The sequence below is a fragment of the Schistocerca americana genome, chromosome 10 (assembly GCF_021461395.2).
Source record: "Schistocerca americana isolate TAMUIC-IGC-003095 chromosome 10, iqSchAmer2.1, whole genome shotgun sequence".
Lineage (NCBI taxonomy): Eukaryota > Metazoa > Arthropoda > Insecta > Orthoptera > Acrididae > Schistocerca > Schistocerca americana.
Window position 1 is genome coordinate 194,985,630 of NC_060128.1, and position 17,686 is coordinate 195,003,315.

A 17,686-nucleotide genomic window follows, 5' to 3' on the forward strand; every position below is an offset into this window, starting at 1 on the left:
GTTTAAAGACTCCCACTTTCTTCTGAAACACTTCTTGGTAAGGCCGTACGATCTCGAAGGCTCAGAGTTGTGCCTCTTCAGTCAGTTGATAACTTCCTGGGGTAGAGAGATGGTGTACAGAAGTGAAGCAGTTTTTCTTTGGGACACTTGTCAGTCTTACGGTATATTGTGTTTGCAAATAACTTCTACATTTCCTGTACATAGGCATCTCTCGGCAGCAAAACAGTGGCATTACCTTTGTGTGCAGGAAGAACTACCATCTGGGAATCGTTTTGGTTTACAAAATGCAGCTTGTCGGATGAGGATCGTTGTTGTTGTTTTTTTTTTTTTTTTTTTTTTTTTGGACAGGGTCTTGTTAATGCTCAACACACTTCCTGTCTAATTATTTCTTCATTAGTGTCGTCTGGCAATTTTCTAACAGTTTGCTCAATTCCACCGACAAAAGATGTTACTGGCAAGGGCATCAGTGTAGGAGCAAAAGTCGATCCCTTTCCTGAAATGGCCATCTTTGAGTTGTCCATCTCCTTATTCATTAGGTTAAAAACAGAACATTTAAAAGACGTTTCTTTCTGACGAGGAGATTGTGCGGCATTGGATTTTTGTAATTCTTTATATTTGTGGTACGTGTAGTTCAGAACACTAATATCGGTCAGTCAAAGCTCTTTGACAAAATTCTCAAGAAAATCAACTTTGACGTTTACGAAGAATCTTTAAGATCTCGATTTAAGGTCGTTTCTTATTTTTTGTACAGGCACACCGTTCTCTGTTAGAGTTGTCACCTGCCACTTGGGGTTATGGGGTTCGATTCACAGCCGATGCAAATTTTTAAGTAAAGGTGCATATTTTCTGAGCATTTCTAAGAAGCATAAAATACATAAAGGTGGCAAAAAAGAAAAAAAAAAAATCAGTAGTGCTGGATTGCTGGTCCAGATCTCATTTCAGTCATTATTGTTTTCATTTCTTCCTCCATTTTGTTCAGGTATGGCAGATATAAAATTTGTCAAATATATTAACACATACCTAACTGTCATTTTTATGAAAAATCCATGTCGTTGTATTTCTAGTTAATTGCAATCTAAAATCCAGTTTTTGTTTAAAATATAAAGCCTTAATTGCTGATCATTAATTAAAGATTGTTTATAAGGATGGTTTAAATGAAGGTAATTGCAATTTTTTTTTCATCCACACAAATGCTCACTGAACGTGCACCTTTGTTTGAAAATTCGACACAGCTGGGAATCAAACCCAGGTCACACATGTGATGAAAATTCGACACAGCTGGGAATCAAACCCAGGTCACACATGTGATGGGTGAACACACCATTGCAGAGCCACATGGCCGGTGGAAAGATATCACCTCCTTTAGGGTATTAAAGATGTTTGGAGAACTTCGAAATTGATTTTCTTGAGAATTTTTGTGAGTGGTATCGAACCGTTTGTTGGGATTGGGATTGATATTTGAGGTCTGACTTTCACATACCATAAATATATTTTAAAAAAAAATACAAAAATCCTATTGCTGGGTGATCTCCTTGTGAGACAAAATAGGTAGACAATCAAACTTTGCAGTTTGGCTCTCAAAGGAGTTTTGACGAGTCCAGTCCAATTTTACCGAAGTTATGTCATTTGCCTATTCCCAGGTAATAGGAGGGAGACTAGCAGCTGTCTTGAGATGTAAGTGATAAAATTCTTCTGAGACCAAATCAAAATGCCAGAGAGTCTACATTATTATGTCTCTAACCAGTGGCAAGCTCGATTTATGTGTAATCTTATTAGCAGTGGCAGTCTTAATGAAATGACCACTTGTTCAAATTTTGTCTGTTACTGCTCGCTTTGTTACCAATAGTGTGTTATCTTTGAGGCACATGTGTTTACTCCACAATAAGACGTGCTTTAAAAATGCCTCAGGAGAGACACTTTGAGAGTGGCTGCAAGGTGTCCACTGAAATACTAATAATATTTCGGATGAACATCTGAAAGGTGATGAGTATTTGATCTGGCACGAAAACTTTCTATTATTGGACATTAGATATCCCATGATATAATACCATTTGCACAACCTGAAACACTGAGGAGGCTGGCTTCCACTGTCATGTCTGAGCGTTCTGAGAGAAGTCAGTCTGGTGGAGCAATGGGTTAAAATTTTAGCTCCGTTTGTGAAGTAAGTCTCTGTAGTGAACAAATAAGTAGTGTTGAAAGGTTACTAGATTGTCCGAACTGGATGTTAAAAAAACTACTACTTGCAAAATATTTTCAACCTCAATTCACACGAATTATTTGGGTCTCAACAAGAAGTCAGTCGGTACACTGTGAGAATTAATCCTGAAAGAACATTCTCAGAACTGTAGTGAAATCTCTATGTTGCAAAATTAATTGCCTTTCGTGGATTTGGTAAGGAGACAAGAGTTCTCTCTTCAGAATAAAAATCAGAATTGGGGCTGTTTGGTTCTTAATAATAATTAAACATACAATGTGTGGGAGTTACTTGTATATTTTACAGGCAACTGGGAGATACACAACCTGTTATCAAAATGGCACAAATTACTTCACTGACTTTTTTTTTCACTCACATTTGTACACACGACACACTAATTTGTCCAGTATGTTATCAACTGCATCCACTACTATTTACTGTGGTTCAGTATTTGTCAGTCTCTACACTCGAGAGCATTCCTGCTGTCACACACTGACAACTCGAGCATGGCCGGTACGTTTACATTTACGAGCGACTTCTGTACCGTCCCGTAACTGCGGTACACAGCTCGTTGTCGGCTCTCGAGTCGTCGCGATCTGCCCGCCGATTGCCGCGGGAGGTGCAGTCGTGTGTGAGCGAGTGTGTACGTCTGGGTGTGTGTGTGGCGAAGCAGGCCGGGACCCCGGGCCCGCCGGGTGCAGTGGCCGGCCGCGACGTCGGCGGGAAGTCGCCGCCGTCTGCCGGGACGGCACCGTCGCGCGATGCGGCCCCATCTCCGCTGCAGCGGGTGCCACAGGAGCCGGCTGCCGTCGCCTCGCAGCCGCCGCCCGCCCGGGGACAGCCGCAGGTCGGGCCGGGTGCCGCGGCGTCGCCCGTGCCGGCCCCGGCCGCCCCGTCCCCGCCGCAGTCCGAGGTGCAGCACCGGCAGCCGCAGCAGCAGCCGCAGCAGCGACAGCAGCGACTAACGGCGCCTGGCGGAGGCGGAGGCGGCGAGCCCCCCACCGGCCCCGACCCGTCCTCCCCTCCTCCAGCTGCGGCGTTCCCGCCGGTCCACGTAGGGCACGACCGCGACTCGGGCGGAGCGGCCGCGGACCAGCAGATCCGCGTGCTCACCCCGTCCGAAATCATGCGCACGCTCCCTTCCCTAGCGCGGGAGACGTACGACCTTCCCGTCGCCACGGTGAGACTGCGGCTCTGGCTCTGCTCCCACACACGAACCAAACACGGTCGCCGCAGTGACGACGCTCGCCGACGAGAGATGATTTTCCTCGCACCCTGTCCTACCGGTCTGGGCTTCCCTCTCCCTTCCCATGCGGCTGTCTAGATTTAGGTTTCTGTGACAGTGCCGAGTCGGCGGATGTGAATTGCGGGACGATTTGTCGGAAGGGGATGCGCTTTCTCCAATCTGAACTCGTGCTCAGTCTTTTTCTTTCTCTCCTCGTTTGGGAGGAGCAAAATTGAAATCCCCGTTCGGCAGTCTGAAGTTGTTTTTCCCGCGATTTCTTATATTCCTCCTGTGCGAATGCCGAGATAGTTCCTTTGAAAACTGCAGGTACGATATCCTGCCACATTGTGCGTGTGACCTAGTACCACACCTAACGAGTCTGATGTCGACAAGACCGTAAACTCCACTCACCTTTCAAAATTGGCGACAGTGTGTACGACAAATGTCATTGTCTCATTGTGGCGGGAGAGAAACATTTAGTGTCCCATCAACAGCAGTTCATTAGAGATATATTTTGGGGGGAAAATGTGTGCGAAGACAAGTCACAAAAAATTTCTTAATGTAATCGGATGCTGACTACGTTCGTCCTTGCGGAGCACTATTGTGCAATTTTTTCAGTGTACTGTGGTGGTAGTTTCTTCAGGGGTGTTTAGGATTAATTTTTTGAGGATGAATCTGATTGAGTCTTAGGTTTAAAAGTAGCAAATAGACTTTAAAATGCAGCTATAGCTCTCGTATGCTGCAGCTACTTTCTTTATTCTGGCAATTGTGGCCTCGTTATTGTGAAGCTGTTATTGCGGAAGTTTTGGCACTTATTAGGTACGTCGGCTTTAGGAGCGTTAGACTGTTGCCTGACATTTCATCCCAAACTGTGGAAGAATCGTCAGATGCTTTGAAGGAGTAGTCAGGCAGTTTTCAAATATAATTGTGCCATGAAGCCCAACAGTTCTTAATGAGATTATGTTTGAAAATTAACTGACTACACATTTATAGCCTGTGGGGGTGTTTGCCCATGTAGGGAATGTGCCTCACTTGGTGACCTAATGTTCATAAAACCAATGACAGCTGTGAAAGTCTGCCTTGTAGGATCAGTTATGTTATTATTATTTTAATGGTGCTGGAAGTTAAATTTATTTGAGCTTCACACACTACGGCCCTTTTCACAATTTTTTCTTGACTTTGGAGAGTTGCCTATGCTTACGTAACTCAAATGATTTATAGCAAATATTTTGCTATGTAGAACTAGGATTCTACTACAGTTTTGAGCTGTATTTTTGAAAACGATAATCAACATAACATTTCAGATGATGATTATTGATTATTGTAGTTCTGGAAAGTCCTTGGTGCAATAAAAATAATAGAGAAATGGAAGGAACAAATGTAGCCACTCACCTAAAAAGTTGAGATGTGGAGTCACTGCTATGCTTTTAGACAATGTCCTGCTTCATAACTGAAGTATGTGTTTTAGTTCTGAGGATTATTTCACAGTTTTAAACATGGCTGTTTCTCAGGAATCATACCCAAGTTACAATACAGGAATCACACAGCCGACTGGTTGCAAATAACTTTTTGATACACTTACCTAGTTTCAACACTTCTAATGTTGTCTTCATCAGAATGAAATTTTGAGAAACCCAATAAAGTAATGCATAGAAAATTAAGTATGACAAAAAAAAGTTAACCAAGATGACAACTGTCACAACGTATAGTAGTTACGTATGTAAAAGTACATCGCGAGAATGCAATGGTCAGAGTTTAGAGCTCATATGCTAGAGTCAAAAAATTAAATAAAACACGTTCCGGCCTTTGGCACATATGCCTACCTAGGAATAACATCAGACTGACCGGCCCAGAGGCTTACATTGCTGCCACGAAAATAATACAAGATGCGCTGTCTGTTATTCCTAGGTAGACATAGATGCCAAAGGCTGGAATGTGTTTTATTTATTTTTTTTTTTTTTACTTGAGATATGAGCTCTAAACTCTGACCATTGTTTTCTTGCAATGTAATTTTATGTAAGTGTAACCATTGCACGTCATGACAGTTGTCATCTTGGTTAATTTTTTGTCATACTTAATTTTCTATGTGTTATTTTATAGGGTTTCTCAAAATTTCATTCTGATGAAGACATCCTTGGAGGTGTCAAAACGTAGGTCGGTGTACCAAACTGTAATTTGTAATCTGCTTGGCTGTATGATTCCTATATTGAAAAATTCACATTTCACTTAAGGAGCGAGTGGCTAGCCTAATCCCGTATTTTATTTGTATCATGTTAATGGATACTTGTACAAATTTTATCTTGAAAATGCTGCAAGCTGTTGAATTATTTAAAGTGTCGGGTCCTGTTTGCAACCATTTAGATATGAAATCAACTGGCCTATTTACAAGACACACCGAAAAATAATAAAAAATTTTGGTAGTCGAAGAGTACTACATAGAGTGAAAGTATACTACAGGTCCTCACCGAGAACTGTCAAATGCGACACCAAAAGGTCTTAAGCCCGTAATATTATGTTGTATAGTGTACAGAAATGGATTCGGTGTACTGAGCTTTAGTATGTAAATTGAGCATGAGAGTCAGTCACACAAGTTATTCTGCCTTCCTGTTACACAAACACATTTATGAACCTGCAGTGTCTCAAGGGATAGATATTTAAAAGGCGGAAGTTTCGGTTGACACCAGAACTATGCACAAAATGTTCATTTCCGTAGGAAAAGTGTGGTCAATCATCTTAACTGCAGTTTTAACAGAAATCGAAGTAACGTACTGCCAGCAGTTTGGAGAGATCGGTTCTCAAATTTGTCAGATGAGGCAGCTGCCGATCCCACGTTTTACGAAACTGTAAATGTCGTAGCCAGAATGCGTAAAGCTTTGTTGTCGAGACAGTTTTTAACCTTTCACCCTAACCTTCCTGGCTAAAGTGTTGTGGAAAGTCATCTCTCTTTGTTCACATACAGACTCCAGAACAGTACACAGTCCTCAGGAATGTGATTTCTTGCATTGGCAGAATTTCTGTAGATGTTTACGTTAGCTTGTCAGTGTTTCTTAAGAATGCTGTTCTGTGAGAGTAGATGTTTGAAATGAAAAGTAAATTTTACTTTTTTCTGTTTGAACCACAGAACAAAGATTTTTATGTGAAAAACATAGCCTAGATTTGCATGATTATTAGTTCGAAACAAGGCCTGTAATTTTTTTTATTTTCACGTTTTACTCTTACTGTCGAGAAATCATACTTAAGTGGTGCCTGATTGAAGCCGGAGAAGAAAAATTATTTTGGAAGCCGCGGCTGGGAGTTTTTCCGTGTTCTTTCTGACCTGTGTGGTGCTACAGAGCTTACTGGAAAGTTTACCTACTTTCTATTGAATGAATGCGTACGAGCTGTCGAGCATCGTGGCAGACATAGGTGCAAGAACAGTTTTTCAGTTTGTTTTCCCATCCTGCGCCTCCTCTCGTCCCACCTACGTCACTCTCCTCTTCCTCGACAATTGTACCGCTTGTTTTGTTTTGTATGGTAGATATTGCTGGCCTGGATGTGGTGCTGGTTGTGGAAAATGCATTATCCCTTTTTTTCTGTCTTCGTGTTTGTATTTATTTGTAGGTTCTCTGGTTTGACATCTTTTTTGTGAATGCTCAGTATATAATCACTTTACTTATACTAATGATTGTTTTGATTGTACTGCTCTTTTGTTCTCAGGGCTAATATTGCTCTCTTTCTGGCTGCTGTTGAGAATGTTGTAATTATTATGAATGTTAAATGCTTCTGTAGTTAATATCTGTTATGTTCCTTTAATGAGCTTTTTGTGCTGTTAATATATGTTTAATCTGTAGTGTCTGTCAGTGGTTGCCAACTATGGGACGTATTGCGTATGTACGGTAACTAATATGTATCTGGGAATTTGTGTGATGGCTAAGTGTTTTGATATATATATATTCGGTTTAGAAAGAGAAACATGATTGTCATTGGCTAAGGAGCATTGTGGTTGTGAGGGTGATTTGAGCATGGTGATAATACATTAATTTCTATATATGTGCAACACATTGCAATAATGAAAATATTTAACCCTGAAAATTCAAATATTTGCCATTCAATTTGACATTTGTGGTAATAGTGCATTCTCTTGCTTCATTCTAGCCTGCTACTTTTTTCTTTAAATACTGTAAAGTTTACTGATAAGATTTAATTTGCAAGTCACAGCATACTTTAACTATGCATTTGTCAATTTTGCTGAATTTACAAGCCTCTTGTGTGAAGCAGTGAATGTTTATTACCATATTTTTTATATTTTGTCAAACTGTTGTACAACTGTCGGACGGTACGATAATGTGTTATTTATATTGTCAACTGATTCCCCACGCCATTCTGATATTGCCTGGTAGAAGATTTCTCATTGCCTGTACAGCAAATTTTGTTTATTAATACTGCTCCAGACACTCGTAAGGATTCACAGCATGTAAGCTTGTAGATGGTGGATTAATTTTTTTATTTTACGATCACTTAAACTGTCAAACTGAGAATTTAAGGGAGTGGCTATTGATAATATAGTACCTGGTCAGATTCAGGTGTCAGTGTGAGGAAGAGTGTCATTCTCAATGAAGTCTTAATGTACAATGACTTGAAAATGACAATTCTGAAGTCTGCTGAAAGTTAGTATTTATGTAACTACTACATGTTGGTGAGAATTTTCTCTGTATCCATAGTAATATCCAGCTAACATTATGGTACAACTTCCAAATATTATCTCAGTGACAAATCGAGCAACGAGTGCCACACTTCATTCTTGTCTAAGCGGTATTCTTATCATCTGAAGTATTCCTTCTATACTTTTCAACAGGTCACTGTTTTGAATGTTAGGTCCCTTAAGTGTTAATCGGGTTGTAGGTTGAAAAGGGAGACAGATATCTTGTAGTTAGTTTGTTAGTTGTAGCACTCTGTGAAGTGGAAGGAAGGACAGGCCTTCTGGTCGGTAAGTACAGGGCTAGCAACAGAAAATCAAGTAGGGGTAATACAGGAGTAGGTCTAAAAACAAACAGGGAAATTAGTAAACAACTATAAACAACACAGCAAATGCATAATCGTAGCTGTGGTGGACATGAAACTGTGACCCTCCACAGTAGTACAAGAATGTGTGCTTTTAAGACATGCATATGATGGACAGTTGAAAAAAATGTGCAATGAGATGAAATAAATGATTCAGCCTTTTAAGCCACAAGAAAATTTAACTGTGATAGCAGACTGGAATTCAATAGTAGGAATAGGGGCACAAGGAAAAATATTAAGATAGCATGGACTGAGTGAAATAAATGAAAGAGGAATCTGCCAAGTATAATTTTGGGAAGAGTGCAATTCAGTAATTACAGACACTTAGTTTGAGTATTATGAAAGGAGGTTGTACACAAGAAAGAGACCTGGAGACACTGGAAAGGTTCACATTGATTGTATAATGGTAAGACTTTAAACCGTAGGGCTTTTCCAGGGGCAGATGTGGACTTCGATCATGAAATCTGTGGCTATGAAATGAGAAGATTGCAAAAAGGTTAGAAATTAAGAAGGTAGAACCTGCATAATTTGTAACAAACAAACACTTTTGCGAGTTTCAAAGGAGGCAGTGAGAGACTGAACAAGGTAACATAAATACAATAGAAGATGAACGGGTGGCTTTGAGAGATGAGAAATGTTGTGCAAAAGATGGCGACTCCAGGTTAATTCTTGAATAAAATGCCAGCTATTAAATAAAACTGACAAAAGGAGAAAATATAAAAAGTAACAAGTGAAGAAAGCAAGAAAAAGATAAATGTCCAAAAATGAGATTGACAGGAAGTACATAATGGCAAAGCTGTAGAAATGAGAAGCAGGAGAAGCATGTGGGACTATGGAAAAGATAGATTCCACATGTAGGAGAGAAAAAAAGAAACCTTTGGAGAAAAAACATGCAGCTGCACAAATACCGAGAGCTCAGATAGCGAGCTAGCCCTGAGAAAAAAAAGGGAGAGTGAAAGGTGGAAGAAGTACACAGGTATTCAAAATGAAATCAGCAAATACAAATAGTTATAACTACTTAATGCATAGTGATACATTGGTAAGAATTTCAGAGAATGTAAAAGAAACTTCAGCTTTTTGTTACATACTTTGTAGGTGTTGTGAACGACTCACCTCTCTCACACAAACAAGAGTGAGTGATAGTCAACTTCGTGCCATATGTTCTAAAGCATATGCAGAGTCATTGATGCAAGTGCATTAGAAGTGTGTGGTTTGAGTTCTGAAATTATTTTCTGTACCCCATATTCAAAAGATGTGCTAGTGAACTTTTCACCTTATTATCAGGATGGTCGCCTCATCACCAGAAATGTGATGTGCAGCAAATTTTTATCCCTCCATGGCTTCCAGCACTGCTGTAATACAGTTTTGTACGTATGACATAGTCTCCCTGTTTTAATGATGTGTGGTTAATTTTGAGCTTTATTTTGAGAATGTGCCCAGCAGTTGTTAGTGTCATTTGTAGCTTACCACTGCCTTCATAAATAGATTTCCTTGGACTACATTCAAATAAAAGGCAAATTCTTTCAACGTTTTGTGCTGTTACAGATGGGCAGTCGATACTTTTCCTCTGTACAAATATCCTCATTTCGACAAATGATCGATGCCGTCTGTGAATATTTTCGGCATTAGGAAGTGCTCGACTGCATCGGTGACAAAATCTTCCTTACACTCTGATGCAAGAATAACAGTTGTGAAATTCTAACTTTCAGAATGCCGTTTATAGTGGATCTGCCATTTTCACTTACGAAATGGTACTGTCCACTCGAGCATCACCACACCACACGTGTGCCAACTTCGGAATTACTCTGCTTGCTCAGTAATTGAAATTTAGAATTCACCTTCACATTCTCTGTAATTCTCATCTCTGTATTGTCACACATTAAACATCATTATTCACTTTGAGTTGGTCTGTGTGTAAAAGGCTATATAAAGGGAAAACAAAACTTGAAGACAGTGTTATGGAATGATAAAGTGGAAGTAGATGAAGATGAGATTGGGGTGCAGTACTGTGAGAAACATTTGAGAGAGCATTGAAGAGACCTAAATCAGATGAGGCATCTGGGATGTACGATATTACCTAAGAATTATTAAGATCTTACGGAGAGCTAGCCATGACAGAACTGTTGCTCCCTGTATGTAGTACATATACCAGCTCTACACCCTGCCCCTGACGGGTCATTTAGTACCGATCGACTGCCACGTCATCCTCTGCCGGCGATGATGTTCAAATTCAGTACGGAGAAGCACAGGATCGAGATAAGAGACAAATGAACTGCACTCGAGACTTCAAATAAATTGTAATAGGCCCTTTATTAAAGAAGGTCGATGCAGAGAGGTGTATTGCCAAGTCACCATTGCAATATACTAACGTGAATTATATATAGAAGAATGGAACAACTGGTTGTAGCTGATCCGGGCCGAGAGGGTGATACGACTTTGGATTCTGTAAAAATGTAGGAATAAGCGAGGCGGTCCTGACCCTATAACTTATCATCTCTTTGAAATACAGATAAAATACAGGGAGTGAATAGGTATCTACAACTTGAACAGAAACAAGACTGCAGTTATAAAAGTGGAAAGGCAGAAAAGGGAAGCAGCAGTTGAGAGTGGAGTGAGACTGGGCTGTAGCCTATCCCCAGTTTTATTTAATCTGTACATTGAACGAACAGTAAAGAAAATGAAGGAGAAATTTGGGAAAGAAATTAAACATTCGGGAAGAAGGAATAGAAATGTTGAGATTTGCTGATGATATTGTAATTCTGTCAGGGTGGCAGAGGACTTCAAAGGTGAGTTAGACAGAATGGGAAGAAGGAATAGAAATGTTGAGATTTGCTGATGATATTGTAATTCTGTCAGGGGTGGCAGAGGACTTCAAAGGTGAGTTAGACAGAATGGGAAGTGTCACAAAAAGAAATTGTAAGACCTCGACAAAAGTGAAGTGAGAGAAATGAAATGTGGTCACATTAAATGAGGCTGCGATGAGGAAATTAGATTAGGAAATCAGACAGCGAAAGTAGTATACGACTATTGTCGGTAGGGCAGTAAATTATCTGGCGATGACAGGAGTAGAAATGAAACTAGCAATAGCGAGAAAAGTGTTTCTGAAGAAGAGAAATATTTTTAGTACCTAATATACACTGATGGAAACAGAAATCACAACGCCAGAAAATAGTTAATGTAGAGTAATGAAATTCCTGAAATACATTTGTCTAGGTAACATATTTAAGTGATTAACATTGCAAGATAACAGGTTAATGTAAGCATGAGGTAAGCTATTGCAAATGTGAAATGCTTGTACATTAAAACACAGAAGTGCTGGATGTGAAGGTCCAGTGTGTCCAGCAATGCAGGCAGGTTGGTTGCAGGTCCTTAACTGGCCTCCTCCCAACCAACACACGGCCATCACTGGCACTGAGGCCAAACCGGACAACCGACCTCTACCCTGCCCTCCAAAGAGCTCTCACTTGACACTAGTGAAGTGACAAGTGGCTACGGTTTGGGGTCAGTGGAATGCACGCTACAGGGCATTTGGCTCGGAGCTGTCCTTGAAGTGACTGATTTGCAATATTTCTTTAAAGTCAGTGCCGTCATTAGACTGTTGTTTATTTAAAGTGTTACATTTGCACTTACACAATCATGATTTAGGCTTCAAAATGCCATTATCAAGTGTTTTAAGTTTTATAAATTGCCTAAGATGGCATACTGCCGTATTAAAGTACACTATTGGCATACTGCCGCATTAAAGTACACTATTAGATACATTGTCTAAGAGTCGATATTTCTGGCAGAGCCTACTGCTTTGTTTCATTACCGAGTACACCATCTTGACTTGAAATGGTTTTATCCGCGCCATTCGACTGATCTTCTGAGTCATTTGCCATCTCCAATAGAATTACAGTGTCGGTATTAGACTGTGAAGCGTTTCTGTTTCTCCTTGTTTTCCTTCGCTTCTTGGTCAGTTTACAGATTGAATCCTGTGTCTTTTAGACCTGCAGTTTGGTATACACACGCAATTTGCTGACAGTGCTGTACGATCACTGTGGTCGGTGACATCCGTGATCTTCTGTAAGGTTTCGTTACAATACTGGGAGTATAGAAAAAGTCTCTAGAAAAGTCTTGAGAAAGAGTTTGTCCCTAGAATACACAGTTTGTAATGAAGGGTATTGAATAATAAATCAATTTCTTATCGCTTCTGATTGTATAATGTCTCTGTTAGCCTTATTATCAAGAGCAATTCCAGAAAACACTGCCACACAGTAAAACAAGTTCTTAATTTCCACACACAATCACCATACGAACACTTTTCTTACGTATTAGTTTGATAACGAGATTCTAATGAGAAAGTATAGGAATTTTCAGAATGGACCTCACACTCAGAGCGTAAGTGGGGAACACGTCGTGATGTGCAGGTGGTTCACCTGGCACAGCAGTGAAGTTGTGGAGAGTTGGGCTGAAAAATAGTTGTATGTAACAGTTTAATGTGCAAGAGAGTCAAAGACTTTCAATAAAGGGCTGTGTCTTTGCTGGCCACATTTTCCCCACACGTGTTGACACGAACAAAATGTCGAGGTATTAGGATTGTCTGCAGCAGTATTAATGAACTGTTCACTTTCGGGCTTGCAGTCAGTCTGTCGTAAGATTTCAAAAAGCAGTAGTGGGTAGTGAATGAATGGATGGGGAGGAATGTGTTCAATAAACAGTTCATTGGGAATCATTCGTAGTGTCGAGACATTTTTAACAATTTGCGGGTCGGTCCACGGTATACATCTGATGGTGTGTGGTGGATTTTTACCTGGAGATCTTTCGTGTGTGTTTCCTGTTAAATTATTTGGCAATGAGTTCTAATTAGTTATACCGAAGGAATGTTGAGAGAGTATCTCTAGTAGTTTCGTGAACCCCCTCTGAAAAAGTACATAAATTGTTCACTAGATTGAGTATACTTTTACAGAATAACATTAAAGGGGAGTTTTAATAGTAGATACTTTCTGTCCCTAAAGAAAGAAAGATAGGGGAACACTTTACGATAACTTTGAACAGAGTTCACGTCATCAAGATTTGCCAGATAGTATGTCTGACTCGTCCTCCCGTCAGTGTACTCAGAATTGCACTTTCTGCCCCTAACTGACCTCCCAGACGGACATCGGAACAGTACTGGGAAGTTCCGGATGGAATGCAAATAATGGAACATGTAAAGGTAACTATTCATGTTACAGTCAATGAATTGGACAGATGGGTCTCTTCTGCTGAGCTGATCTGTTGTTGTTGTTCCCCCCCCCTCCTCTCCCTCTCTATTACGCACGCATGCGTGCTCACATTCATTCACACACACGCACACACACACACACACACACACACACACACACACACACACACACACACACACACGCACACAGTTATGTTTCTGCTGTTCTGAGGCGTGCAATCAGCCAGGACGCTGCCCAAATGCTTTCCTACATTTTCAGTCTCATTTACGTCACTGTCAACCACGCAGCACCCAAACTGTTTGTTTAGTCGTTACCTTTGCTCGTCTGTTATTTTCATTCCGGACAGCCTACGTACAGACATTACCTCGCGGACGGACAGACGGTTCGTATACTCGCACCTAGCGAGCCGAACCGGATACCGGTCCGGCGTCCACATTAACCGGAGCGACCCCGAGGGAAGTGTGTGCCCTCCCCCTCGAACGCACCCCTCTCGGAAACGTTTCTCTAGTTAATCGGTCGCAGAGTGGAGGTGTCCGGCGCGAGCGTCACGTGGGAGAGTAACGCCGTGGGCTTGTGGGTGTTGGCCAGGACCAGGAGCGGCTACTGCAGCAGCAGAAGACGTCACGTGAGGCGGAACAGGAGCGGCAGTGGAAGCAGCTGCAGGCGCTGCGCCAGCAGCAGGCGCACCAGCACCAGCAAGTGATCCAGGAGCAGCGCGTGCAGGGTGAGTAGCACCACCTCGTTCTCTGTCTCTCTCTCTCTCTCTCTCTGCAGGCGCACCAGCACCAGCAAGTGATCCAGGAGCAGCGCGTGCAGGGTGAGTAGCACCGCCTCTCTCTCTCTCTCTCTCTCTCTCTCTCTCTCTCTCTGCAGGTGTCCCCTCCCTTCACTGCCGTACTCTGCCCGGGGCTCTCTCGGCCTCCGACTCTCCCGCTAAAAATGTGCGTGTACTCGGAAAACTGTTGCTATCTCTTATTTACGTAATACTTTACACGTTCGCTTTACGTTATTCTCGTCAAACACTCGGGCTGTCGAACGGCCTCACTGTAACTACGCCGACGTAGAAAGGTGCGGAATATCGTCTGCCCGAGTACGTCGGCGCCCCTCGTGTTGTGGCCACCTCACCTCTCCTCTTCTCACACACTGCTATTGAAGAGCTGGCATTCTGTAACAAATCTCACCTCTCGGGGATAGACTTCTGACACGCGAGACGGCTATTGAGATCTTCACATTCGGAGTGCGAGAACACGAGACACTTACCGGTCGATAATGTCGTCCCTGTTTACTGGGTTTCCTGATGTCCGTACTGCTGTAGTCTTCTCAATTAGCTGCCCTATAAACGTGGCGTCTGCAACACTGTACCAGTCTCGCGGTGTCTCATTTCCTTATCACATTCCTCCAGTGCGGCGTATCCCCGATATTTGTCACGTGTCCCTTCTGTAGTTCTGCTAGTCCGGCCCACATATGGGGTGACAGAGTAGCACAGAACGTGTTGTGCGTTGTGCTACCTTTGAGGTATCGTTGCTGTGGTTTTATCTGTGTTACTCGTATCAAAATTTGTAGAGTGCCACTTTTCTGTAGGTACCTACCAATTTGTCCAGTGGAACTACCTGAGCAAGCTACTTTTCTGCTCTCTCAGAGAAAAATTGAATATTATTTGGTATTTTCTTCTCTCAACATTGATCGGGAATATTGCCGGGTTAACTTCGATCCTTACTTGAAAAATGTTGGAAGTGACAAAGGCCAAGAGCAGCAGCAGAAGTAGCACTCGAGTTATTTAATCTATCACAGATATTGACCATTGTTATTGTGGGATATGACATGCTTGACACTTAAAGTGTAGTAGCAGATGCAGGTAGTGCGTGCTATTGGCTCCTAACACTTTTGTCGACCGTATAAAGCAGTTGGCATTTTATATCTTCGGCATGCTGCAGTTCACTGCGTGTAGCACTCTGCTCTTGACTTTCCGTACCACCATTTTGTCACCTTACTTTTACAGTTTGAGCTGAATACTGAAACACAGGGTGGCAACAGTGCAGAACTGAAAGCATTGCTCTGGCTAGTGTCGAAATGTTGATGTGATACAGAAGGACAGAATAGCAGACAGATTATATTTGTTCAAAAACGTACCCTATATACCAAACAGTAACTCGATGTCATTGTTCCCTATTCTAATTATCACTTTGAGAAGCTCTCTGTCACTAACAGTGAGCTTTGCATCAGACAAAAGTATTTTTTTCAACTCCCATTTATCAGAACATACTTAAGAATGTCAAATAATGTAGGACGGCTGGCTGTGGAGGGGCAACTCTGTGAATGCTTAGAATTTTTGGGAGTAATTTACAGATTAGCAAAGAACAAAGTAAGGGTGCTGAATTTGAAGTGTTGTGTATAACAATTTTGTACTGTTTTCGCCTGAACACGAAAGACCTGCAGGTATTGTGTGAAGGTATTTTGCAGTGCACAATGCTTACGATAAGTCATATTGCTGCAAAAACTGGGTTACCTTTTATTAAGCAGTAAGGTCTTATAGAGGAGTATAACATTATAACCAATTAGTTGTGACAAAAGTGTCATATTTCACTGTCAGGTCAGCGACCTGTACACTTGGGATATGACACTTTTCAGATCTATCCTCAGTTTAGTGGTTTCATCTTTATCTTTGGAGTTGTGCAGTTTAGTGTGTTCAAGGATATTGGATATTTTTGTAGTTACAACTATGTCAATCTAAGTTACCCTGCCTCATCATAGAAAGCTTTGCAAGTTGCTTGTAAGCAGTAAGATTTTTCTTGTCTGTTGTAATTGAAAATGAAATTAAAATTAGTGAAGTTTCTTTGTATGTGCATTGATAGCGTCTCTCAATTTTTTCCATATCTAAAAATCCTGGTGTAAACCATTGGATCAGTTCATGAAAAGAAAGTATATCTTCTTTGGCATTAAAAAAAAAAAAAAAAACGTGAATGAATAAATCATGGCCCTTTTATAGTAATCATCCATATATTATCTGCCAACATTTATACAAATCAGTTTTATCACACTGTCCTGCTGTAGAATGACACAATAACCCTTTAAATCCATCCAGCAAAATTAAAACCATTGACATAACAGTAGTTCACTTTGCTTTTCTTTTACACCTCTCCTTTCAGTACTGCACCAGAGGGACTAAGTAGTGACATGTTGACACAACTGAACAGCATATGATTGCCATTTCTCTCAAAACTCTTTCCTCAAACTTCAACACAAGTTAGGCCCTGTATTGTGCAACCAGAATATCTTGTAAAGTTCCGAGGGTTCCTGCATTATTTATTTTGCCTAACGAGATAAATTTTCAGAAACTGATCTCAGATGTTTCTTATTCCACTTTCCTATAATTTGTCAGAGATTCGTGTTTCTTTCAGCTTGCTCATCAGATTAAAGAGCATCATTATTGTGTGCGCGATTTACACTTTCCATTTGCTGGCCTCCGCTCGAGGTCTTTGGAGGGATTGTCAAGTTTCACTTTTTGCAACTTTTTGTAGTGATCGTGAGAGTTCACCAGCTGTGTATATTTCTAATCATCGTTCACAATTTCTGTTGTTCAAAATTAATCTATTTCATTTTTTTGTAATCTTGTAGTGGTATTACAGAAATGTCACATTTTTGTACGTTGACATAAAGACGTACCTGTCATAACGTTGAATCGTCGAACACCGTTGCAGCAATGGCGAGAGTGCACCGACAGATGAGTGTTGACGGCATCCCATTCCCTGCAGAGTCGCAGCAAGTCGCTGCCGGACTATCGCCTCAGGTAACCGCTTGTTTCAAAACTGTAGACTGATATTTAATTGTTAAAAAATGATTTACAATCGAGGTGCAAAATGCAGTGTGGAGAAAAGTTTTGTTGTCAAGATAAAACCAAAATGTGTGTGTGTGTGTGTGTGTGTGTGTGTGTGTGTGTGTGTGTGTGTGTGTTTTAGTCAGTCAGTCATAAATAGTCATAATCTCTGTCCACCTTCATTGAGAAAATGTGATTTTCCTAATTCG

At 41.1% G+C, this 17,686-nt stretch overlaps 1 protein-coding gene across 1 annotated transcript in view; it reads left to right on the plus strand.

Moving 5' to 3' along the window:
- LOC124552384 (histone-lysine N-methyltransferase 2C-like) overlaps positions 1-17,686 on the plus strand; it is a 434,288-nt gene that overhangs the window by 128,534 nt on the left and 288,068 nt on the right. Inside the window, exons 28-29 of the mRNA XM_047126647.1 lie at positions 14,252-14,387; positions 17,362-17,450. Coding sequence (XP_046982603.1) covers positions 14,252-14,387; positions 17,362-17,450 — 225 coding nt within the window. The remainder of the gene's footprint in view (positions 1-14,251; positions 14,388-17,361; positions 17,451-17,686) is intronic.